Genomic DNA, 27,928 nt, shown 5'->3' on the forward strand with positions numbered 1-27,928 from the left:
TGAGAGTAATGAAATTAGGAGGATCCCAGAGAATGGGAGTCTGCCTTAAGAATGATGCCTACTGTCTGCTCTAGAGTAATGGGATTGAAGGGGAAAGTCAAGAATTCCAGAAATGGTGTCTGTTTTAAGAATGGTGCCTGAGTCTCCTCTAGAGCAACAGATTGGAGGAGAAAGTTGACTATTCCAGAAGTGGAATCTATTTTAAGAACAGTGCCTCAGGATTGAAGGGGACAGTCAAGTATCCCAAAAGTGGTCTGTCTTAACAATGGTGCCTTGGTTCTCCTAAGTGGATGGTTGAGGCAGGAGGAGGCAATCCTGTGTGATGGGGTAAGTAAATTCTTTATCTTCTTTAAAGATGGAATCTCATACGAAGAAGACTATTTTACATTCAAAAAGATGATTTCCCTTCCTTTCCCCAGCTTTGATGAAGTCCTATATAAATACCAAAAAGCAAATGACTATATGAACAACTAGATTTTGTAATTGCTTGTCTGTAAGGCAGCTATCTAATTGCTTTTCAGAAAACTCAGTGAAGTCATTCAAAAGCTTTCAGTGGAAAAACCAAAAGAAACCAAAACAGACATTTGAACTTTAAAAGGCCAAAGAGTCATTCATGTTCTCTTGATGAAAGAGCACATTGATAGCATGGGCTATGTACACGCTATTTATTTATTTATTTATTTATTTGTCTATTCGGGAAGGCTTTTGATTTGGATTTTTGGCAGACTCTTCCAATTTTTCTCAAGGCAGAGCACCAGGAAAAATCAGGCAACCTTTCCTCTTATGAATGCAAATGTTTGATTCCTGAAACAGAGATAAAAAACATTCATATTTTCTAAAGTGAAAGGAAGTGACAGCACTCCACCCTTTGGAGGTCTATGAAAAGTTTGAATGCTATTTTGGGGGGAAAAGAAGCCAATTTGTATGTTGTTGTAGCTGTACACCAAACGTAGTAGTAAGCATTTTTGAAATAGCATTATAGTGCATGTACACTGTAGAATTCATGCAGTTTGACTCCATTTTAGTTGCCATGGCTTGATGCTATGAAATCATGAGAGCTGTAGTTTCATTCGGTTGTTATCCTACTCTGCCAGAGATTGCTGGTGCCTCACCACACTACAAATCCTAAGATTCTACAGCATTGGGTTTTGGCAGCTAATTCTATAGTGTAGATGCATCCTTAATGTACAAAACCTTATGCTACCAACTTCTTCCTCACAGGTTTCATCAACACTGATCAGTTGATCCAGGAACAATCCAAAATGGTCTGGACTGACTGAAGAGACAGTCACATACACTGTACTAAAACTGTGGTGGGTGTTGGAGTCAGATGGTCCAGCCAGGCCAAGACCACATCAATCATCGTATCACTGTCACTGCTCCCAGATGGACTCAGAGCTCTGTGATAGTTCTTGCCCATCTTGCAACTTCCTGGTTGAGTGGCTGCCTCTGCTGATGTCAGCATGAAGCAGTGTGACAGCTAGGAGCTCTCAGCTGTCTCGGATCAGCCATGGTGGTGACTGATGGGTGCAGGGAAATGGAAGTGGAGATAGCCCATGTAGATGGCATACTGGTCCACATCAGACCCAGTTCTGATGCCCACCCATTCCAATGATGTGGGATTGCTCTGGAGTTTTAGACGAACTCTTTAGCATCCCCCAGCTATCTCTCAATATCCAGAGCTCAGGAACATCATAGAGAGTATAGGTTTTTAGGCCCATGTAGACAGAACTTCAGTTAGTCTCAAAATACTACAAAATAATTTTGCATATTTATTTGTATATCAACATTTTAGTTTTAAAACTAGTTACACAGAGAAGAAGACATTTAGGTTTGGTATGTATCAACATTTTAGTTACATACCAAACCTAAATGTCTTCTTCTCTGTGTAACTAGTTTTAAAACTAGCTATTGCTAGGGTTATAACAGCTTTATAATTTGCATTATCTGTGGCAAATATACAGCCAGTTATAGTGTAGCTTTTTCCTAATATGATTCCTTGGAAATCATTTGTCTGAGATAGATAATACAATTATGTGCATTTAAATCAGTTCTGAACAGGGCAATCGACACTTTCTTGACAAGAGCATAATGGCAAATAAAATAATTCTGTGTTAAATTGCAACAAAGAAGAAAAACAATACTGTGTTATCACAGGGCACTGATTGCACTGATTTTGTTTTACTGTTCTACATATGAAAAACATTCCTGGAGAGGGGGTTGAGTATCCCATAATGGAAGTTCTCCAAAATATATTTTCAAAGCACCACATAGGAGATAACTTCTTGGCATCATTGATACAATTGGGAAATGTTAGAATACAGCATCTGAATAATTTTGAGGAGGTATTGGAATGTTGCATTTGACTTCTTATCAGTCTGATGCACATGTGGCTGGAGGAAAGAAGGGCTAAGAAACTGAACAAGTGGATGGAGCAGTTATTTGCTGCAATTGCAGTCAGTGATTTCATAAGGGAAAGGCCCTGAAGCTGGAAAAACACACAGTGAGCCTATTATTACTAAAAGAAGCTTGTTTCTTCATTCCCCCCCCCCCCCCCGGTATAGCTTACGACATTTATTTCCAAATTTGGAAAAATAGCTGTATACATCAAAAGCAGTTGTCTTTTTTTTCTTGGATATTGCTAAGAGTCCATGCACTTTTGTATAACACCTCTCACACTGACTCCAGAGAACTTAATTTACTATGTTCACATATTGTTCGTTAAATAAACTAGTGTCCTAAATATTAACGAATAGACCTAAAATTAGTGCAAAAAGTACAAAACATTTTAATATATATCTTTAGTGAAATTTCCATATAAGGAAAAAAGGAGGAAAGGGGATATGAAAAAAGGAAAGAACAAAAGACAAAGAAAAGATGCAGAAAGAAACCTTGTTTCTCATTGTTTAGAAGCAGACTGTCTGACTCTTTTCTGGCATCTCTTTCAAAGAGCATAAGAGCTTTAGTTTCTTGGCACCACTTTATTTCATATTAATCAGTGTTTAACATACCAGTAATAAAAGCCATCATCTGTATCATTGAACTGTACTTATTCCACTCCACTTCTTTTATCTATTTGGTAAAAAAAGAGAGAGTTTTAGGTATCAAAAGCAGGGAGGAAACACAGAGCTTAGTCCAGTGAAAAAAACCATTTCTCCTCTGCAAATAAAAAGTGGAAAATGAAATCTATAGCTGTCCTGATGAAAAAAGTTAATATAGAAAATCAAATTATTCAATATCTTCTTAAATCCATAAACCAGCCTAGCATTACTTCAGAATATATTGCCTAAAATCTCTCCTCAGTATTTAAAAGACACTGAAAAAATAGTTTAATAGATTGTAATTTATGTGGCTATTTTCTATTATTGTAATTTATGTGGTGTTTTCTGGAGTTGTCTGCTTGTCTACTCTCTTTCAAGGCTTGTATTTAAAATATATACAGGTGCTATGGGAATGCAAGGAGCTGTTTCATTGTTACTGCTAGAGACTATAGACAGCCTTGCTTTTCTCTTTTTCTAAAGCCGTCCCTGTCATTTCACAACCTTGGAAAAACTATTAAATGATGTTATTTTATCAACCCCAAAAACCACTGCTGAACTTTGAATATTTTAATGGTTTTTAACTGTGAATTTAAAAATGCTGTTTATGTTTAATTCTGTGTTAATGTTTACATATTTGTATTTTTAAAATTGTATGCTAATGCTTTTGTGTTAAGCTGTATTGAGTCTCCTTCAGGGAGAGATAAAGCGGGGTATAAATAAACATAATCATAAGAATAAGAATCTAGCTAGTCTAGATCAGGGAGAGGCAGAAGATAGATATCTGAATGGATTGGAACAGATTAACAAAAACACATGACTCCAGACTTTTTGAACTCAATGAAAGCACCAATCTCAATTATATTAGTAAAATTAAGAGAACTTATGGTAGCCAGAAGTTGAATTTTGTTCAGGAGGAAGGTACACAAACACATTTTTAGTCCCAAAATGTCCTTATTTTAAATGTGTTTTAGAACAGATTCAAGTTAGTTGAGCTTGTGTGACTAGTATAAACAAAAAAGAAAGTTAATATCACAGAACTTTCAGTCATTCTACCCTTACGGTCGGTCTTACATGGAGAAAAACCATATTCATCTCATAGCTGCCTTGATGCTGCTATAAGGTGTCCAACCCCTGTAGCAATGAAAGTACTTCTTTTAGGATTTATTATTTTATTTATTTACTTACTTGCTTCATTTCTATCCCGCCTTTCTCCACCCCAGAGGAGACTCAAGGCAGCTAATGTGATATACCCAAACTCCACAGCTACTTTTCATACATTAAAGACCTCTTTACTTTTGTGCTGGGAAGTGGTGAGGGGAGGGAAGGAATGACTTCCTTTGAGTAGAACCAGCAGACCAAAGCAGAAAGGAAGTATCTGGGACACAGCTTTTCCCCCACCCTCTGCTGCTTCTCAGTGCCAAAATAAAGGAGAATCGAAGGCAATTTCCATCCCCTTCCTTTGTCCTAAAGTTTTGCACTGGGAAGTAGGGGTGGGGTGAGTAAGGTCCATGACTCTTACTGCTGAGATCTGCTACCATTGGCCAAACAGCTTGCTAACAGAGTTTCATTGAAAAAGTTACTTGCTCAATATGAGGTGCCTAGTTAATCGGGCTTCCTCCTCACTGTTGATTGCATGGCTGATCACTTCCTTCTGATGTCCAAGCAAGCACCTTACCCAGCAGAGCTTAGCCAGCAAGCTCTTTGGCTCGGAAGGCAGAAGCAGGCAAATCACTTTGGTGGAGAAGTAAATAAAAATGATACTTATTCAAATTTGGAATGTAGAAAACAATACAATTTCATTGCAGTATGCTACAGGTAGGTATGATGATAACAGGGTGAAACTTGGACAGCCCTGCTGTTGAACAATATGAATTTTATCAGTATCTTTTGGGTATTGTAGACATGTCCTTAATATAGAGCTTCATGCCAGACTTTTACTACAATAAGATGGCTTGCTGCTGATTTGCATAAGTCATAGGTGCGGGTTTTCTGTCAGTTATAACAAGAATGTAGTCAATAAGCACAGCCTTTATTTACTCTTTTTTTCTTATACAGGTTTACCGAGCAGAAATTGCCCCACTCAAAGAGAATGTAGACAACGTTAATGACCTAGCTCATCAATTTACCTCAACTGAGATACAGCTTTCCCCATATTCTCTCAGCCGCCTTGAAGACCTGAATGAGAGATGGAAACTCCTACAGGTAATATTGTGTAACAAGAAGTAGACATTTATTCTACCGTTAGATCTTTACTTGTTTTTATCCTCAGAAGGCAAAGCAAGACACAAATGGATCTTCCTGCCGATATAGATGTGGGTAATTCTGTTTGCATGTTTTAAAACATTTCTAGACATCTGAACTTTAGTAATGTTACAGCATGTAACATATTCTTAAGTGTGCAATTCAAATAATATTTTTAGCTGGGAGTCTACATTATTTAAAAATCACATATTTTCAATTTAATAAATAAATCCACACATTATGAGCAATAGTGTGGCTTTGTTCAGGTTTTACGTAATGAAATAAAGGTTTTAAATAGAAAGTATCTTTTTTCTATATAAAAACTATATTCAAAGTATTTAAAAAACAAAATAAAAATGACACATAAAACACATTGGACATTTTTACCTAACCTTCTCCCCTCACTACCTGTATCTTAAAAACTACCACACCATCTACAACAATTAACTAAACATAGGTTAAATGTCACTTCCAACATGCCAGATCCCAATTCCTACCTCTTTTACAGTAAAATCTCATATTAATAATGAAACTAATTTCTACTTTAAATGTTACTTCTATGGATATTTGAAGTATACTCTATTTTTAGTGCTTCTTTTCCTTCTCAAAATCTTTTTATTTCCTATGAAGATATTGCATTGCATAGTAGAAGACTGACTTTAAAGTTTACTTTGTTGCTCGGGTCCATTCCCTGTTCTCTTTTAAACAGTTCTTGAGAACATTAGTTTTAAACACTACTTTTACAAGTAGTTTAATGGTTCCTTCTATTGCTCATGCATTAACATAGAATCAAATCCAAAATTACAAAGCATGATATTCATTGTAGTCACTAGCAAAGTTGGGTCAAGCTGGTAAAGCCATAAAACGATGGTTTTGTTTTTATAAGGTAATTAAGTTTTTTCTTTTAAAATAAAACAGAGATCAAACTCAAACTGAAAAATACATTAATTTTTCAGTTGGAAATAGCATGAATTAATCTATAAAAGAACAGGTTTTTTGTATTGCAAGTCCCATTAGACCAAGCCACCATTATGAATAGCGAGAAATACTAGAAGTCACAGTGCAGTATCAGGGGAGCAGTAGAATTCTCAGTGATATAGATTATACAATGAACAAAGAATATATATTGTACAATCAGCAAAGATAGGTCCTAAATCCATCTACTAGAGTAAATACAATTAATCAATGAAAGTTAGTATAAGATTATGCAGCAAATAATTCAGTGGATTTACACTAGTTGGAAGTAGCATTTGGAGTGAGACATACATATATTTCTTGAAATATACACATAGATTTACATCCAACTATTAATATGTGTATACAATTGAGCTTTATACATGGGGAACAACTGTTGCTTACATGCAGATAAAGAACACATGTTTCAGTTTTGGAGGGAAAGATCAATTTAATAATCCACAATGTATGCACAGGGAAATCCTGGATGACATTGAAGTGTATGTTGATCAGGGCCGGTCCAACATGGGCGCCAATTACGCCTCGGAGTTGGGCGCACGTCGACAGGGGGCGCTCTCGGGAAAAACATGTGCCTTGGGAGCCCTCCGTGCGCCCCGTACCTTTTTCCAGCTGATTTTGACATTTTTGTCCCTGAGCGGGATTCGAACTCGCAGCCTCCTGGTTCTGAGTGTGGTGTGCTCTCTCTGAGAGCCACCGACTGCTGTGTAACAATAGCAATTCGGAACTTATACTTATTCACTCTCTTGTAATCATTCATCTTTTCCCTGTATTTTCTAATAATAATAATAAAAAACTTTATTTATTGATTTATTTATTACGATATAATACTGATAATAATACAATTTAATAATTTTAATTATATATTATATATTAAATGTAATATTACTAATAATATTACAATGTAATGATTTAGTACAATATAGTAATTTAATACTATTATTTTACTATGCTAATAATATAATGTATTGTATGTGAATGTAATTTGTAAGCCGCTCTGAGTCCCCTTTGGGGTGAGAAGGGCAGCATATAAATGTAGTAAATAAATAAATAAATCAAACTGTCAAGCCTCATCGCCTTCTCTGGCAAAACATGTACCTTGCTCCGTACCCTCCCATGCCTTTTTCCAGCTGATTTTGACATTTTTGTCCCTGAGCGGGATTCGAACTCGCAGCCTCCTGGTGCTGAGTGTGGTGTGCTCTCTCTGGGAGCCACCGACTGCTGTGTAACAATAGCAATTCGGAACTTATACTTATTCACTCTCTTGCAATCAGTTCCTCTTTTCCCTCTATCGGGGCCATCCTGGCCCCGCGCCTTCCCAAACTTGGGGACATTCCTTCCTTCATCCCTCTCTTCAGAGTCTCCCAGGATTTATGTGCCAAGGAGTCTGGCTTGCTAGGGTACTTTGGGAAACTACATCTCTCATGTATATAAAATTGCCCTAAAAGCTCAGTGTTTCTGTCTATGTGTTCCTACTTGCCCATGTGTTATGTTGCCTCATTATGTTTCTGAGACCCCATCCCCTTCCCTTTGGCGGGAAACGGTGTTTCTGACCCCAAAGAAGTCCTGCATCCCACATAATCATATAGCCTGCGGGGACGAAATCAAGCTGGGAATTTCCCCATCATGTATAATTATGTGAGAGGAAGTCATAGGGAGGAGGGAGCAAGCTTGTTGTCTTCTGCCTTGGAGACTACAACTTGGAAGAATGGCTTCAAACAAATAACCCATATTACCTGCTTTGAACTGGGATATATGGCAGTAAGGACTCAGACAATCCAGTTCAAAGCAGGTAATGTGGGTTATCCTGCCTTGATATCCTGGGTTATAGAGCTGTGTGGAAGGGCCCAAATTCTTTCTCCTTCTCTGCCAAATAATGCTGAAAAGTGTCCAGAGGAGGGCCACATCTATGGCAGGCATCCTCAGAGGTTGTGAGGTCTGTTGGAAACTAAGCAAGTGGGGTTTGTATATCTTTGTTGAGAAGTGTTAGCTGGCCCTGATTGTTTCATGTTTGGAATTCCCCTGTTTTTGAGTGTTCTTTTTTTACTGTCCTGATTTTATTTATTTATTTATTTATTTCCCATACTTCTGTCCCGCCCTTCTCACCCAAAGAAGACTCAGGGTGGCCTCACAACTGGCAACAATTCAATGGCCGACATACAAATTCCAATAATATAATGACAATTAAACTCAAACATTAAAACAAAAACTACTAAAAACAACAATTACAGCCACATAAGTTCAAAATCATAGTCCAGAATCAGTCCAGTGGACAATACTTAAAAAGTCCTCAATTATTGCACTGCTAGGAATAATGCTCAATAACCATAACCATGTCTAGCAAGGGTATTCTATGCTAATCAAGGTGATCAACTGCAGTTATTCACACTTGCCCTTCATATTATCCAACATTTTTGCTTATCCAATGCTCTGCTGGCCCGTTCATGTGGTTTGGTGGGGGGGGGGGGGGACCAAAATTTCTGTTCGCTTACACTTGAAAATTATCTTGGGCCGGCTCTGATGTTGATCAATACATATACAGTAAGTGTTGTGCAGTTGTTTGAGGTACTGGCATATGGATGTCTACATCCAAACAATGCACTAAAAATTCACTACAGCAGGTTTCTGGTAGACCTGCATGTACAGTATGTATTTCTCAGTGTGAGTGGCAATTGTTTTCTCACCAGCTGACATAATAGTGTCTGTGTGTGTATTCATGAATTCAGGACTAAATTCCCAAAACAAAAAATTAAGGTCCTCACAACTATTTCAGGTATTTATTCTGACTGGATTATATGAAACTGTATTTAAGTTTAAGCGAACATGTACTACAGAGAGCAAAGCAAATCACAGGAAGTAGAGAAGCATTAAACCTCACAGTATTATTGGTTACCCAAGATGTAACTTTTCACCAAATCTGTACATTTATTTATATTCTCTGAGTCCCCTTCAGGGTGAGAGAGGGCAGGGTATAAATATAGTAATATATATAGTAATAATATATATATATATATATATATATATATATATATATATATATATATATCCCAAAAGAAGATGAATGGATCGATAGATAGATAGATAGATAGATAGATAGATAGATAGATACTCACCCTTGCTTGCTCACTCACCTGCTCTCCCCCCACTCACCCCCCAATTGCTACCACTGTGAGCCCCCCCCCCCCCCCCAGTTTGGGTTCTTTATCTCTAAAAGGTTCACCATCACTGAGTTAGAACATAGAGCTATTATTTACAAAATTTGCTTTTCTTTAGTGACATTTAATGTGGTAAGTTTGTTTAACTGTGTTGAAATTTTCGTTCCATGCTTCTTTCCAGTGTCCTCCTTGTAGTTTTAGTAATGTTAAAAAAAGACATTAAAGGTCTTATTCTTCATAAAGTAAAAAAAACTATGCTATATAAAGATAGTTTCATCTTCCCAGCAGAGGAAGATTTGATCTTTCTTAAAATTTGAAATTCTGTTTTTGTTCCAGTAATTAAGAAATTGCTCTCTTTGTGTTCCATGAGAATAAGAACTGCTGCCAAGGCCATAATTTCCATATTCCCTGGATGGGCTGTCAATGAATTAATTGATTTTGTAGTTTGGCTTCTACCATTAGAGCAGCGTCTCTCTTCTTTGATTGTAAGATTCAGCTCTATTGGGCATTTTCCATACGGACATGTGCATGCTGAGTTTCTAGTGATGTGTGAAAAGTACAGGAGAAATTCCACCTCCAGCTGCTTTCTGATATTTCAGCAATGGCAAATATTTCCCTGCTCTTTGTTTCAAATTCAAGCAGCTCCTTTTTTTAATGCCATACCAAAGTAGATGGATATTATAAAGGGATGGATTAAAATGTATTTAAAACCGTGAAAGGACCAAAAGGTGAGAAATAAGCACAGTGGTGAGTACATTGTTCATCCAAGAGAAGATTACAAATCAAAATTGATAACATTCCTTGCAGTGTCTACAAGGTAACTACCAGGTTAATGCTCCTAGAACAACATTTAAATATTGTATTGTAGTATTTAAATAGATTGTGGTAATCTGAAATAACAAATAACCTAAACATTCTTTTGCAACTAGAATCTGATATATAGCTTTGGATTATTCAGATTTTTGGGTGGCATCCAATTCAACCCTCCTACTGAGAGACTGATTTCTGTCAGTAAAAATATGGATTGTGCTACTACCATAAACCATGCACTTACTCTCAAATTATGCTCCAGACTCTTTGTGACCTCATGGAGCAGTCCACGCCAGAGCTCCCTGTCGGCCGTCACCGCCCCCAGTTCCTTCAAGTTCATGCCAGTCACTTCAAGGATACCGTCCATCCATTTTGTCCTTGGTCGGCCTCTCTTCCTTTTTCCTTCCTTTCCCCCCAGCATAATGATTTTTTCTTCTCATGATGTGGCCAAAATACTTCATCTTTGCCTCTAGTATACTTCCCTCCAGTGAGCAGCCGGGCATTATTTTCTGGAGGATGGACTGGTTGGATCTTTTTGCGGTCCAAGGGACTCTCCGGATTTTCCTCCAGCACCAAAGTTCAAAGGCATCTATCTTCCTTCACTCAGCCTTCCTTACAGTCCTGCTCTCGCATCCATAGGTTACTATGGGGAATACCATTGCTTTCATTATGCGGACCTTCGTTGCCAGTGTGATGTCTCTGCTTTTCACTATTTCATCAAGGTTGCCCATTGCTTTCCTCCCAAGAAGTAAACGTCTTCTGATTTCCTGGCTGCAGTCTGCATCTGCAGTGATCTTCATGCCTAGAAATATAAAGTCTGTCACTGCCTCCACATTTTCTCCCTCTATTAGCCAGTTATCAATAGGTGTGGTTGCCATGATCTTGGTTTTCTTGATTTTTAACTGCAGCCCAGCTTTTGCACTTTCTTCTTTCATCTTGGTGATAAGGCTCCTCAGCTCCTCCTCACTTTCAGCCATCAGAGTAGTATCATCTGCATACCTAAGATTGTTAATGTTTCTTCCAGCAATTTTAACTCCAGCCTTGGATTCCTGCCAACCTAGGAGTTCGAAAACATGCAAATGTAAGTAGATCAATAGGTACCACTCCAGTGGGAAGGTAACAGCACTCCATGCAGTCATGCCGGCCACATGACCTTGGAAGTGTCTACATACAACGCTGGCTCTTTGACTTAGAAATGGAGATGAGCACCAACCCCCAGAGTAGGACACGACTAGACTTAATGTCAGGGGAAAACTTTTTCCTTTACTAAGTCCCATTACATCAATTGTCTGAGATCCACTTACTAGTCACAACAAAATAATATACATTGACTCCATTTCTGAACCCATCTACACTTTATATCGCATAGTTTCAGTGAGTTTATTCTAGATGGGGACTGGCAATTAGATTTAGTCCAAAGCGAACTAAATTCAACAAATATAGTCTTAATCCAGTGAAATGCACACATTCATTTTGCACAATGTGAAAAAGTGCTACCTTGTACATGTCCTCAATTTACAACAGACTTATTGTTGACCTTTTTTTCATATTTGTTGCTATTCTTAGTGTGATGTTTATTCACCCAAATAAGCAGGTTTTTTTCACACATTTGGAGTTATACTGTTCTCCAGGTGTTTGGCTGATGGTTTTCTTAGATTCACACTTCAGTGTGGTAGCTTGCAGTACATTAGTGGCATCATGGGATTTAAAGAGATTTGGACTTGCCAAAAATATTTTTCCACTTTAGATAAATAGAAGCAATTGTTTTTGTTGCTGCTGCTTTTTTCGTTGGTGCTACACAGCTACCAACATGGTTTTTATTGCTACTGTTGCTATGATTAGTTGGGAGCTGAAAGACCTCTGATATTCTGTGCACATCAAGTGAATCTGTGTTACCTCCCTACTGACTCTAATTTTAAATACCCCTTCACACAAAGTAAAGATGGACTAGGAAGCTGCAATTGGCACCTTCTCTAGCATCATGTTTATAAGTATCTGTGTTGCTCGGTGATTCATCCTTAAACTGTTTACAGCTATGTTTCCAGTTCTCTGCTAACAGTGATTTAATTCCATATCCATCTTGCATTACCAATTTTGTTAATTTATTCATGATTTAACTGTAGTCTATTTTGTGTCAGGACTGTGATGATTTTTTTTTCATTAAAGTGAGGGCTGCATTGCTAAAGGCTGCTTTTATTTGTATGATCGTATAAGAAAAAGAATGACGTTTCTATAAATACATAAAACATGGATGATTTAAATGTTTATGGCTTTGTGTTAGCAATGAAAGATAAACTTTAGGGAAACTTCAAATTGCAGTTGGAATATGTTCACAACATTTTTTCAACTTTTCTGTGTGGCAATTAGCACACTTTGGCATATCTGCATTACACGTACACACACAATTCCAATTTCAGCTGCATATAGCGGTATGTAGTTGCATTTTGATGGCAATCAAGAAAAAAACATATAAATAAGACCCAAATTGAGCCTTCTCTGTCAAAGATCAACAATGCCTCACCAAACTACAACTCCCAGGATTCCACAGCATTGAGCCATGACAATTAAATTGATGTCAAACTGCATTAATCCTACAGTTTTCGGGATAAGAGAAGAAGTTCCCGTTAGTCGATATGAAAAGTCTAGGCATGAACTACATTTATTATTTTGCCAATATTCCCTACCATACCTTCAGTCCATCTATTCAGCCTTAGGGATTATTGAATCAATTCATGGTCAGGGTCAGTATAAGAGATAATTTCTGATGGCACTATTATAGTTCCACCAGTGAAGAGTATACAGGCTGGACAGGTACAGGGTGATTCAAATTGATATTGTCGTGTTTATGCCTGTGCACAAGCTCAGTGTAGCTTGCCATGATAGATGGTGTGGTTTGTTCATATCATGATCATTAGGAGCCTTTACGGTAGCAAACAGTATGGGTATATGGCCCCATTCCACTTCTTTCAGTGGTAATGAATCACCTGCTGGCCTCAAAGCTCCAAGATAGGCCATGATTATTTAATCTACTTCTCACTCCTGCCCCCATGCCATGAAGAAGCCATGTCTTTATATGTTGCTTCAAAAACAAAGTAGTTTTTTGTGGCATCTAATGAACAACTTATTGATTGTGAACATTCTCAGGCAAACCCTGGCTTTGTTAGATAGAAGAAGGATCTGATATGCTTTTGAAAAAATGAGCTTTGGACCACACAAGATTATTTCTGTGATAAAAGGCTTTATCAATTCATTCCACACATGCTATGCAGAAATATTTGTGATTGATGGTGGTACTGGCTGTAGTTGCTTAGCATGGTGCTTGAGTGAACTGAAACATTATTGCTTTCTAATGGAAAAAGCAGATATGCAGGAATAGCTGTAGCATGCCAATTATCAGTCACATAAAATCTCCAGATGTTTACTTCTAGGAACTTCATTCCACAGAACAGGTCAAGTGTTTGGGAGAATAGGTTTTCCATAAAGCTACAGTATACTCTGTTATGAAATTAAATGGAAGATTTCCCTACCTCCATCGCACCTAACCCTTCTCTCTGTTTTCTTTAAGATGTTTCCATTTGATTTGCCATCACGCAGTAAAAACTTGTTTCCCCTGCTGTCCCTTCCCTGTTTTCTTTCTTCTTTTTTAACTTCTCTCTTTCTCGGGAATTCAACTTACAGTCCAAAAAACAACAATATATATAGAGGAGTTATTTTTACAGGAGGGAGGGGGGAAATGAAGCTTTAGCCCCCTGAATCTCTATCTGCTGTATCTGCTGTCCTTTTGATTAGCAAAAGTAGCACAGCAGGAGTTTCAGGTAAGAGTTCAAAAGGACTTTTATGACCCTAAACAGAAAGAGAGAACTGAAGGGCGAAAGTTGCTAAGAGTGTTACAGAGAAACAAAATGCAGGATTTGCATCTAGCTAGCTATTTTCTCCTGAATGTTTTGAATATCTTGTTTTCTGTATCTCTTCAATCCCAAAATGATAATGGTGGCAAAAAGGAATCAATTATGCCCATCTCGACTCCTCCTTCCACAACATCATTGTTTTATTTACAAATGGGCATTGTTTTATTTACAAACGGATTCCCATCACATGTTAAATTGGGCCTTTTTTGCATGTCTCTACGTGGGGAATTGAGGAATAAGTCACTTGCCAATCGATTCAGGAATTGTGGGAAACCCACACTTTAGAAGCGGCAAGATACCTCTGCCCCACATTTGAAACTTACATCATGTGAAGGACACCATCGGTGGCACTTTCTTAAGTGTGTAGAAACACTTATTTGATTGTGTGTGATGAAGTAGTAGGTGTTCTTTCTGTTTCACCATTATAACATGCAAAATGGTCCTTACATAATTGGTCCAGTGATTTTCTTTTAAAATGTTCACCAACTCTGAAAAGAAGAGGAGCTGGCAAGCTTTGCAAGTTTCTAGTAGCAAAAAATGTTGTAAATGTGTCCATTTTCAAAACAGACTTCATTATCATATCTACTAATAGTGATCTCAATTCTCTAACATGCTAATGAATAGGAAGAGGAATCAAATGGAACATTGAAAATTTTGAATTTCATGCACACAAACATAAATATACACTAATAGTCAAATCTGTTGTCTGAATAGTTGCTCTTATGTAATTTTAATAGAACACTTACAAATAAGTGAGGAAATATCACTAACTTCTTTTATGATAGTTATATATTACCAAAATCCCTAGGGAGTATAGATACAAAACAGTTTCAAACAACAAGTAAAATATAAATACAGTACAGTAGAATTATAAAACAGAGAACTGCCTGCATAAGTACAGTACAAGAAAACCTATAAAAAAATAATAGTACAATATCCTTCTTCAAGAAAACTCTTTAAAACCCAGTGATAAATAAGCATGTCTGGTGGACATAGGTGGGAAATGTGTATGGATGGACATTTAGATAATTCATATTAGGCCAATCTTTAAATTTCCAAAAGTAGTACTCAGCTCCCTCAATCTCCCACTCTGTTTTCCAAAAGCAAGAAGAGACTTATTTGGGTGAAAAATATCACTCAGGACTTGTGAACAGAGAAAATTCTAGAAGCTTCTCCTGTGTGGCAAGGAGATCTCTCCCCTCTATGTGACTCATTTCCTTTCCTCTTGAATAATTTTCCTCCTGTATAAGGAGAAGGTAGGAAAGTTTGTAGTAGGAAGATCCTTTGTGATGACTCATGGGCCTTGTAGTCCTGCTCATGACATTGTAATGCCTGATGAAGAAGAAAACTTGGGTTTTTTACCTTCCCAGTCAGAACTGGAATTTTCTCAGCCAGATCTTTCCCAGGCAGATCTGGGAACCTTGCACCTGCAAGAAAGTTGTGTCCCAGAAGTATGTCAAACAAACCCTGAGCCTACATCTCCCGTGTTCTCTCGCCATGAGTTTTGTAAACAACAGAGGGGTTTGGAAGCAGCTTCGCGCAGAAGTGCGAGAATAGCAGCTAAGAATGTACCCAATTAAGTCTGTTTTCGTGAGAATCTTTAAGGAGTCAAACATCTGGTCTCAGAGTTTAGCTTTCGTTTCTGGTTCCCAGAGAACTGCTTCGGCGGGAAAGTTAGACTCTATATAGGTGTTTTACCCGCGTAGTAACTTCGCGGAGTCAATTCGTCAGCCTCCGGAGCGAGTTGTGTTTGGACAGCGCGCTCCGATTCAAGCCTCGTTCTTGCTCAAGCCTTGTCCTGGTTTCCAGCCTTCGCTCCTGTTTCCCAGCCTTTGTTTACCTACGGACCTTGCCTTGTTTCCCAGGACTAAACCTTGCCTTGTTTCACGGATTTTACCAAGTTATTCCACGGACCTTGTTCTTGTTCCTCGTTACCTTGTTCCACGTTTCAAGCCTTGTTTCAAGTATCAAGTTATTTCCTAGCCTTGCTCAAGTTCATGGACTAAAGGACCTTGTCATCTCCCCTCACTTTGCCTGGCAAAGTGAGTGTTTCGGTTATTGGATTACAACTTTGGACCTTAATATTTCATATTGGACATTGTTTCTTTGGACTAAATTTGACCTTTCCTGAAAGGTCTGCTTCTGGACTAACTTTTACATTTGCTTTTACTAACTTTATATATTTCCTTAATAAAGATATTAGATAGAATCTGGCCTCTGCGTATGGTTATTGGTGCTCTGTAGCCTGGGTCGTGACAGTTTGACTCCGCCACCCTAAGCACCAATTAACCTCGGCCAGAATGTCTACCGGAACCGTACCTGGGCCGAGCGGCCAGCCGATTACCTACACCATCGACAAGGATGAGGTGGACCGAATCCGTGATAAGCTCAATGCACAGGATGGGGAAATAAAGGGTTTGAAGGAACGCGGAATCCGTCTTCCGGCCATGGCGTTGCCAACCAAGTTTACTGGAGAAGCTTCTAAGGTTCATGTTTTCCGTCGCCAATGCCAAGCTTATCTAGAGGCCCGTGATGCCGAGTTTCCCCAGGAAGACATCAAGGTGGCGTGGATTTACAGTCTCCTAGACGGGCCAGCGGCTAACTGGGCGACGGCTGTGTTCGACCAAGCCTCCCCACATCTAAGGTCAGCGCAACACTTCTTGGACCACCTTAAGGCGACCTGGGGAATCGAGGACAATTTGGAGGCCGCCGGGCACAAACTCCGCCGCCTCTTCCAAGGAGACAGACCCATGTCTCAGTACATAGCCGAGTTCCGAGTGCTGGCCCACAACACCGGCTGGAACGATGTTGCCCTCAGAGGACAATTTCGGGAGGGTCTCAACATTGAAATGCTGGAGGAAATCTCCAAGGTGGATCCTCCCCAAACGCTGGAAGCACTCATCGATCAATGTTTACGGGCTGAAGTCATGATTGCCAACAGAAAACAGTGGGTACGAGGCCAGAGCGGTAGAGCTGGGGCAAAACCTCCCGCTCCCGCCAGCGTTCAGCCGCGTCCAGTGTGGAGACCCCCACCACCATCCCCATACCCCAGAGGGAGCGAGGAGGTGCCGATGCAGTTGGGCAATGTGCGTCCCAGATTAGATGCCGCCGAGAAGGCCCGCCGCCAACGCCTAAATCTCTGCTGGTATTGCGGGAATGGGGGCCACTTCGCCAGAGAGTGCCCAGCCAAAGGGAAGCCCGCCGCCCGTCTTGCGGCGGCGTCCTCCACGGAGACGAAGGCGTCTGAGGCGGCTGGCACACAGCCGGCGGGGGAAGCCAACGACCGGGCGTAGAGAGGCTCGCCAACCCGGTCAAGAAACCCGTTCAAGAGCCGCCAACCGGGGTCCTGTTCCTTCTAGTGGTCACCTTATGGTCAGCAAAAAGGGGACCCGTCATGATCCACGCCATGATAGACTCAGGAGCTACCAACAATTTCATTGATAGAGAGTATGCCGACTCTCTGGGATTACAATATCATGACTTCAAGAATGCCCGTGTGGTGCAAGCCATCGATGGCCGCCCTCTCAAGACGGGCCCCGTAAGCCAGTGGTCGGAACCCACCAGGATGTGGATAAGGGAACATATGGAAGAGATTTCCTTCTTTGTTACTGAGGTTCCCCATTTCCCTGTGATTTTGGGGATTCCATGGCTGACGCTTCACGACCCAAGCATCTCCTGGTCCAACAGAGAACTGCAGTTTGCTTCAAAGTACTGCCAAAACCATTGCCTCGTAGCCAAGGTCTGCCATGCCACAGACACCGAGCCCATTATCACCTTGCCAAAGAAGTACTCCGAGTATTGGGATGTATTCAATGAAAAAGAAGCCGAAAAGTTACCCCCACATAGACCTTATGACTGTGCCATTGACTTGGTGGAGGGGGCCCCGATCCCGCGAGGGCATCTCTACTCCCTGACTGAACCAGAGCAAGAAGCTCTCAGGGAATTCATAGAGACAAACCTTCGCAAGGGATTCATCAGACCCTCTCAATCTCCAGCCGCCTCCCCAGTGATGTTTGTGAAGAAGAAATCAGGGGAATTACGCTTGGTGGTGGACTACAGAGCATTGAATAATATCACCAAGCGGAACAGCTATCCCCTGCCCTTAATCTCGGACCTACTAGACCGACTTCGAGGAGCCAAGGTTTACACCAAGCTGGATCTTCGGGGAGCTTACAACTTAGTTCGCATCAGAGAAGGGGACGAGTGGAAGACCGCCTTCCAGACCAAATTCGGATTATTCGAGTCCCGAGTTATGAATTATGGATTATGCGGAGCTCCCGCAACGTTCCAGCATTTTGTCAATGACATTTTCCAGGACTATCTAGATAGGTTCTTGATAATCTACCTGGACGATTTTTTGGTGTTTTCTAGATCACAATCAGAACATGAGAACCACGTCAAAATGGTGTTACAACGATTGCGGGATCATGGACTTTATGCCAAGCTGGAAAAATGCGCTTTTGATCTACAAGAGGTAGATTTCCTTGGATACCGTATCTCGCCTCTAGGGCTCTCCATGGATCCAGCCAAGGTTTCAGCAGTATTGGAATGGCGGGCGCCAACTAACAAGAAGGAGGTGCAGCGATTCTTGGGGTTCGCGAACTATTACCGCAAGTTCATTCCAGATTTTGCCCGCTGGTCTGACCCAATCACTAGCTGCATCCGTGGAAAACAGCCCTTCCGCTGGACTGATCAAGCAGAGAAAGGGTTCCAGCAACTAAAGAAATTATTCACATCCCAGCCAATCCTTCAGCATCCAGATCCTGAAACCCTTTTTGTGGTGCAAGCGGACGCCTCTGATGTGGCAATTGGGGCTGTGCTCCTACAACCGGTGGGAGATCACCTTCATCCTTGTGCCTATTATTCTCGTCAACTAACCGCACCAGAGAGGAACTATACCATTTGGGAAAAAGAACTATTAGCCATAAAGGCAGCTTTTGAAACTTGGAGACATTGGCTAGAAGGGGCCAAATTTCCCATTGAAGTCCACACTGATCATCGGAATCTAGAACATCTAAGAACTGCCCGCAAGCTAAATCAAAGGCAGCAACGTTGGGCTTTATTCTTTGAACGTTTCAACTTCCAGATTCATTATGTGACCCCAGCCCAAACCAAGCAAGCAGACGCCCTGTCACGTAAACCGGAATACGCTGCAGGACGCAAGGAGACCTTTGAATCCCAACTACTACAACCCGAGAACTTTGCCACGCTCACAGTGGGGAACACCAAATCCACTCCCATTGATTCAACTCCCTCTACTCCAGGGCCCATCTGTGCTCAAGAAATCAGGGCTAGTCAGCAAGCAGATGCCTGGGCGCAGGACCAACTTCGTCAAGGTCTGCATTTTCCCTTTTCGCTTAAAGATGGACTGCTTTGCTATAGAAATCATGTTTATATCCCACCCGGACCGGGCAGGGAAAAAGCACTTCGTCTGTGTCATGACTGCAAACCAGCAGGGCATTTCGGACTATTTAAAACCATGCATTTGATCCTAAGAGATTTCTGGTGGCCCAAGATCCGCAAGGATGTGGAAAAATATGTTAACACCTGCCCAGTATGCCAGCGCTCCAAGATAAGAAGGGAGAAGCCCTCAGGACTTCTACACCCCCTTCCTAACCCATCTCGCCCATGGGAAATAATTTCTGCGGATTTTATCACTGACTTACCACCTTCCTGTGGATTCACCACGATCCTAGTGGTGGTGGACCTTTTCACCAAGTTAGCCCATTTCATTCCCTGTGAAGGTCTTCCCACGGCCCAAGAGACTGCAGATTTATTCCTCCAACATGTTTTCAGACTACATGGATTGCCCAAGAGTTTGGTCACAGACCGTGGTTCCCAATTCACCTCTCGTTTCTGGAAGGCACTACAAAAACTATTGGGCATAGACTCTCGTTTATCTTCAGCTCATCATCCCCAAACGGATGGGCAAACGGAGCGCACCAACGCCACTTTGGAACAGTACCTTCGCTGTTATGTAAACTACCAACAGGACAATTGGGCTTCTCTGTTACCACTGTCGGAATTTGCCTACAACAATGGAGTCCAGGCTTCTACAAAAGAAACGCCGTTCTTTGCAAACTACGGCTTCCATCCACGTTTCTTTCCCCCTGTCATTGAAACTTCAGAAGTTCCCGCAGCAGAAGATTGGCTGCAGGAACTCACAGCGGTGCAACAACTTTTGCTCCAGCAACTGGAACAAGCCAAGGAGGACTATAAACGTCACGCGGACAAACATCGCCAGCCGGGCCCCGAAATCAAGGTAGGAGATCGGGTTTTTCTGTCCACTCGCTTTTTGCCCTCACATCGCCCTTGCCGGAAGTTAGATGCCCGTTTCATTGGCCCCTATCCAGTGGTGGTGCAATTAAACCCCGTGACTTTCAAACTTCAACTTCCGCGTTCAATGCGCATTCACCCAGTGTTTCACCGCTCCCTGCTCCTTCCGGCGGATGGTGTGCGGCCAGATGTAGACCGGCCGGCCCCTGTCCCTATTTTGGTGGATGGGGAGGACGAGTTCGAGGTTCAAGACATTTTGGATTCTCGCTTTCACCGCCGCCGCCTGCAATATCTCATTGACTGGGTGGGTTTTGGCCCTGAGGAACGCTCTTGGGAAGACGCCTCCACAGTCCATGCTCCTGATCTAACCCGTCGCTTTCATCAGACCTATCCCGCCAAACCACGACCTCGCGCCTCGGGGGGAGAGTCCCAGTTTGGGAGGGGCCTTGAGGAGGGGGATAGTGTGATGACTCATGGGCCTTGTAGTCCTGCTCATGACATTGTAATGCCTGATGAAGAAGAAAACTTGGGTTTTTTACCTTCCCAGTCAGAACTGGAATTTTCTCAGCCAGATCTTTCCCAGGCAGATCTGGGAACCTTGCACCTGCAAGAAAGTTGTGTCCCAGAAGTATGTCAAACAAACCCTGAGCCTACATCTCCCGTGTTCTCTCGCCATGAGTTTTGTAAACAACAGAGGGGTTTGGAAGCAGCTTCGCGCAGAAGTGCGAGAATAGCAGCTAAGAATGTACCCAATTAAGTCTGTTTTCGTGAGAATCTTTAAGGAGTCAAACATCTGGTCTCAGAGTTTAGCTTTCGTTTCTGGTTCCCAGAGAACTGCTTCGGCGGGAAAGTTAGACTCTATATAGGTGTTTTACCCGCGTAGTAACTTCGCGGAGTCAATTCGTCAGCCTCCGGAGCGAGTTGTGTTTGGACAGCGCGCTCCGATTCAAGCCTCGTTCTTGCTCAAGCCTTGTCCTGGTTTCCAGCCTTCGCTCCTGTTTCCCAGCCTTTGTTTACCTACGGACCTTGCCTTGTTTCCCAGGACTAAACCTTGCCTTGTTTCACGGATTTTACCAAGTTATTCCACGGACCTTGTTCTTGTTCCTCGTTACCTTGTTCCACGTTTCAAGCCTTGTTTCAAGTATCAAGTTATTTCCTAGCCTTGCTCAAGTTCATGGACTAAAGGACCTTGTCATCTCCCCTCACTTTGCCTGGCAAAGTGAGTGTTTCGGTTATTGGATTACAACTTTGGACCTTAATATTTCATATTGGACATTGTTTCTTTGGACTAAATTTGACCTTTCCTGAAAGGTCTGCTTCTGGACTAACTTTTACATTTGCTTTTACTAACTTTATATATTTCCTTAATAAAGATATTAGATAGAATCTGGCCTCTGTGTATGGTTATTGGTGCTCTGTAGCCTGGGTCGTGACATCCTTCATCCATTTAGAATTGTTGAACATTAAACAGGAATATCTGATAAGCTCAAAAGATTTTCCTGCAGTGTGGCAGGGTATGCACAAATCTCCAAAACCATTGTTTACTAGCACTGTGACATTTACTTTAATTTATCCAGATGTTAGCTGCCTACAGTATTTCAGTGTTCAGTTTTTCTTACCCAGTTGTTCTTCTGATATATTGAGTTCAACTTTTAATTTTGCAAATATCTTATCTAAACGTTATAAACTGGAAATATATTGTATTCCTTTGTATTCAGAAATTATATCCATTGAGTTTGATGGAATTTCCCCCCAGGAAATATGTAAAGGATTACAGCCTCAAAATCTCTGATGGGTCGTGGCATTTGCAGGCTAGGGAAATTGAGACTGTTTTTCTATTACCTCTTCATAACCACAGATAGCTTACAAATATCCGGAATTACATATGATATGGATAAGCAGAATGGATTTCATTTCAGTAGTCATAATTTATTTGGGATTGGTTCAAAAAGTGAAACAGAGTATTTGTGAGTCTGGGATTCATGTTTGTCAGAAAGTTTCATGTTTACCAGTTGAAAATCAAAATACTGAATTAAAGCCGGTAGAGGCCCAGAAGCCCAGATTTATTTACGAAGCTATTTTTGTGTTGAGCATATCCTCTAAGGTTTATATAAATCCCATTAAAAGAACTGCCTCCCAAATTACTACAGGTTTTTTAAACATACTTTTGAGAAAAACATTCAGATGCATCTAGGTGAACTTCCAGAATTTTAATTATATCTGTATCAGATGAGCTGCAGAAATATAAAAGGGGTTTTGGAGAGATTTAATTTTAGATAGCTGCTTAATTAACCGCATTTGGAAAAACTAGTGCAACTTTAATTAAATGTCTCTACATTAATTTAGTCATTTAATTGAAAATGCATTGGGATAGTCCTTACAATTTATCACTCATGCTGTTTGAATGAAGGCCTTTTTTTTTTTACTAACAAAGTGTAATAAAAACTTCTGTTTGTATGGGCATGCTATCTGTCACTCACTTGCATTATATACATTTTGAATTGCAAGTTTTAAAGAAAAGGTGGCAACATATGGAATCCTTAGTTCCATATCTTCTATATGTTAAGGGAAGAAAAGAACAGGCCACCATTGTGACCACCTTGCACATCAGATAAGTAAGGCAATTATATAACCACTTACTTTGGAAAAAGACCCAATCAACTGAATGAGACTTACTTCAAGCATTTATTAATAATCAAGCATTTTACATGTATATAGAATGCATATAAAATAACATAATTACCGAATCTGTTTGGAGCATTTTATCTATAGATTCTTTATATTCTTCTTCACTAATTTGTTGGGACATTTATACCTTAAATGTAGAGCGTGGATGAGCTCCCTTTATCAGCTCCAGCTCCATGCGGGGACATGAGAGAAGCCTCCCACAATGATGGTAAAACATCAAAACATCTGGGCGTCCCCTGGGCAACGTCCTTGCTGACGGCCAATTCTCTCACTCCAGAAGCAACTCCGGTTGCTCCTGACACGAAAAAATAAAAAAATAAAACCTTAAATGTACAGTTACCATGCCAGCAACATTACATTTACTTTCCTATTGACTGAGGTTTATTTGCTTTCTAATGTTACTTACTACATCATTTATATAAATCACTGCTTCTTAAGCTATAGGTCCTACCCCCAAAAGGGATCCCATTAGCTTAATGCTGAGGTCATGAAGAAACTTGGTAACAGTTAAAGGTTTCTGAACACCACCCATTTTCACAATCTGTTAGCAACAGCATGCAGTGTTTACAGTGGACTGCAGAAAATGCTTCAGCAGTACTCCACAAACAGGAAAATCAGCCTTAGCAAGCCTTGAAAAAGCAGATTTATTATCAATAAATGGTTGATTTTCTTCCTATTTTATATAACTGGGGTCACATAAATTTTTATCTGGCAAAAAGAGGTCATAAATAGAAAATGTTTAAAAAGTTCAGACATAAATAGGTATCTGAAGCCATTTCATCACAGCTAGTTTCCTGGTTCTATTTTCCTTCTAATATCTATAATATGATTATTACTATTAGGGTCGTGCATGGATCCATTTTTAAAAACAGGCTCAGGCTGGTTCGGCTCATTCGGCTCTGCCACCATCTTTAGACCAAAACAGACCATGCGGCTGCCGGCCACTGCTACTTTCAATTTGGGAACACATGGAGTGTGGAGAGGCAACTGCATGCTTACACAGGATTTCCTTGTGAGTTCTGCCTGTAGAGCCAATCAGAAGAGAAGAAAGCCGTGACATGTCTTAGCCATATATCGGGGTGAGCACCTCCATGTTTCTGTTGCATCCTGGCTTATTAGAGACAGATCGTGCTTCAGTCTGCTTGATCTATTCTTATTGCCGCTCGCAGCTCATTGCTTTTCTCTTAGCTTTGATTCGCTAATATTTTGCAATCTACAGCAATCTATTTCTTTGACTCTTATTTTATTTTTTATTTTTTATTTTCTTTATTTCTAGTGGGACTGGGAGTTGGAAAGTGTGGGTGGGGTAGGTGTGCGTTTGGGTGGAGAGAAAGAGCATCTCTTGGGTGGGTGAGTATTTGTGCTTTGCTTTAAAAAGTTTAAGGTGACTCAGCCTTGACTCTTACAAACTATCTAACATCAGGAAGAACTTCCTCACTGTGAGAGCTGTTCGACAGTGGAACTCTCTCCCCGGGGCCGTGGTGGAGGCTCCTTCCTTGGAGGCTTTTAAGCAGAGGCTGGATGGCCATCTGTCGGGGGTGCTTTGAATGCGATTTCCTGCTTCTTAGCAGGGGGTTGGACTAGATGGCCCATGTGGTCTCTTCCAACTCTACTATTCTATGATTCTATGATTCTATGATTCTATCTTGTTTCTCTCCTTATATTTTTCTTTCTCTCTCTTCTACAAAAAACTACCAAGCAAGCAAACAAAGCCTCTAGAAACAACCTATTTCCTTCTTCCTTTGCTAATTTCATTAAGTTTTTTCAGTTGAACAGATTGTTTAATTTAATAAAAAAACAGATATTTCCTCAGCTGATTTCAAGAGGCTCCGAAAAAACAGATCCGGAGGTTGACCGAAATCTGGATATCATAAACGGAACAATGTTTAACCAAATTAACACCCCTAATTACTACTAATACTGCATACAGTGTGTGTGATCCCTTGTACATCACTTGCACATCATTACCAATATATTCACAAACATTAAATATTTTCTTAGTGTGGGCAACTAAGATGAGCTTTTTATAAAGACAATGCAGTTGTTCTTGCTGCTATTGTCATACCCTGTTTCCCCGGAAATAAGACAGTGTCTTATATTAATTTTTGCTCCCAAACATGTACTAGGTCTTATTTTCAGGGGATGTCTTATTTTTTCATGAAGAAGAATTCACATTTATTGTTGAACAAAAAAAGAGAACATTTATATACTGTACAGAGTTGTCATCACAAAACAGCATAACCATATATCTGCTTTGAAGTGGGTGATATGAGTCTAAACTGTCATAGAACCTAGGTTTCTGAATCCAGATTATCTGTTTTGAAGTGGGTGATATGAGTCTAAACTGTCATAGAACCCAGGTTTCTGAATCCAGATTATCTGTTTTGAAGTGGGTGATATGAGTCTAAACTGTCATAGAACCCAGGTTTCTAAATCCAGATTATCTGTTTTGAAGTAGGTGATATAAGTCTAAACTGTCACAAAATCCAGGTTTCTGAATCCAGATTATCTGCTTTGAAGCGGAAGAGGATATTTGCTTTGAAGTGGATGATATGTGTCTAAACTGTCACAAAATCCAGGTTTCTTAATCCAGATTATCTGCTTTGAAGCAGATGATATGAGTCTAAACTGTCATAGAAAACAGGTTTCTGAATCCAGATTATCTGTTTTGAAGCAGATGATATGATATCTGCTTTGAAGTGGATGATATGAGACTAAACCAGGCCTGGGTGAACTTCGGCCCTCCAGGTGTTTTGGACTTCAACTCCCACAATTCCTAACAGGCTACCATCTGTTAGGAGTTGTGAGAGTTGGAGTCCAAAAACACCTGGAGGGCCAAAGTTGGCCCAGGACTGGTCTAAACTGTTACAGAGTCCAGGTTTCTGACTCCAGATGCTCTGCTTTGCCTGGATGGTATGAGTCTACACTGCCAGATAACCCAGTTTGAAGCAGACAAGTTGGATCCAGAGACTGTCAGGAGAGATGGGGCTGAGGCCTGGCACAAGAGAGAAGCCCAACCCACGGCATCCCTGCCACCGAGGGGATCAAAGAGGGAGAAAGACCCGACCATCTGGCCCCTTCCCTCCCTCCCTGGCTCCCCGGGAGGCCCAGCCCCGCACACTCAACTCACCCTTATTGGATTTCTCCCAAGTCTTCATCCACTCAGCAGGGAGCATGTCCCCATTGCCGCTGCCATCTTCCCCGTCTGGCACTGGAAGTGACCGGATGTACGAGCGGCAGGCAGGCAAGCAAGCAAGAAGGAGCTCACCGCAACTTCCTTGATGACAGCACCTCCATCGAGGAAGGCACAGAGGGCCTCTTCTTGCTTGCTTGCCTGCCTGTGTGCCTGCCTGCCGTTTGTACATCTGGGCACTTCCAGCGCTAGACAGGGAAGATGGCAGCAGCAAAAGGGACATGCTCCCTGCCAAGTGGATGAAGACTTAGGAGAAATCCAGCAAGGGTGAGTTGAGTGTGCGGGGCTGGGCCTCCCAGGGAGCTGGGTAGGGAGCAAAGGGGCCAGATGGCCAGGTCTTTCTCCCCCTTTGAGCCCCTCGGTGGCTGGCCCATGCTAGAGGGTGCAAGCGAAGGGAAAGGGAAGGAGGGAGGGCTCCTTCCTCGGCGGTGGCTTCCTCCTGCTAGGTCTTACTTTTGGGGGAGGTCTTATATTTGGCCAGTCACCAAAATCTCTATTAGGTCTTATTTTATGGGGATGTCCTATTTTCGGGGAAACATAGTATGTGCATACACAGTGCTAGATCCAGATGAAATGAATAAGATTGCATTGGTGGATTCATTATTTTATATTTTACGGGTCATGAAAGCCTGTTATATATATAGCTATATCCTTGCTAAGCATCTGTGATCTCTATCCTAAGCCCCATCATTTCGATTTGACTACTTTGCTTCCTCTTTATGTTATTCATTCTGTTGGATGACCTCAAGACTTCTTCTTATCCTCTTACCTCTGTCCACATCTCATCTTCAGAGAGACAGAAATAGATGGTCAGGAATAGAATAGATAGAATAGAATAGATCGGAGACCTCTGAGAAACAAAGAAAAGACATTCACTTTCACTTTCAGAAGTTGACAGACATTCCTTAAATCTCTTCTAAGACAGTGTCTCTTTTTTAAAAAGCATTTCTATGATGACTATTTCCCAGATTTCTCTGTTCTCCCACAAACTGTAATACCATACTAGTTGTTGCAGTTATTAGCTTTTGGCTTCCATCTTCTGAGGTAGGAAATGGAAGAAGGCTCGCCACCATTGACTCTTCAGCCAAGCAGCTCTGGCAACTCCAAAAACATGATAGTCCTGTCTCTCTGTGGCCCTCTCTACACTGCCATATAATCTGAATGCAGATTAACTGCATTGAACTGGATTATATGGCATATAATCCAATTCAAAGGAGTTAATCTGCATTCTGAAAATGGATTATAAGGCAGTGTAGATCCAGCCTGGATGTACACATTCAATTGGACTAAGGCTGGATCTACACTGCCCTATAATCCAGTTTCATAATGCAGATGAACTGGTTTAAACTGCATTATATGAGTTCAGTGCAGTTAATCTGCATTCAGAAACTGAATAAAATGGCAGTGTAGATGGGGCCTTAGAGACAGAGGAGTATGGTCATATTTCTTTCCATCTCTTTGTGACCTCATGGACCAGTCCACGCCAGAGCTCCCTGTTGGCTGTCACTGCCCCCAGGTCAAGCCAGTCACTTCAAGGATAAGCCAGTCACATCAAGGATACCATCCATCCATCTTGCCCTTGATCGGCCGGTCTTCCTTTTTCCTTCACTTTTCCCCAGCATTATGATCTTTTCCAAGCTTTCC

General features: G+C 41.0%; 1 protein-coding gene across 16 annotated transcripts in view; it reads left to right on the plus strand.

Annotated features, from left to right (window-relative positions):
- The window catches only part of dmd (dystrophin), a 1,684,732-nt gene that overhangs the window by 1,461,260 nt on the left and 195,544 nt on the right, over positions 1-27,928 (plus strand). For all 16 annotated transcript variants that reach the window (XR_010004953.1, XM_008107345.3, XM_016992722.2 and 13 more), the window contains one exon: positions 5,097-5,243. Coding sequence is in view for 15 of the 16 variants with exons in the window: in XM_008107345.3 (XP_008105552.2) it covers positions 5,097-5,243 (147 nt within the window). In the remaining variant the exon portion in view is untranslated. The remainder of the gene's footprint in view (positions 1-5,096; positions 5,244-27,928) is intronic.

This window comes from Anolis carolinensis, chromosome 3 (assembly GCF_035594765.1).
Source record: "Anolis carolinensis isolate JA03-04 chromosome 3, rAnoCar3.1.pri, whole genome shotgun sequence".
NCBI classification, from domain to species: Eukaryota; Metazoa; Chordata; class Lepidosauria; order Squamata; family Dactyloidae; genus Anolis; species Anolis carolinensis.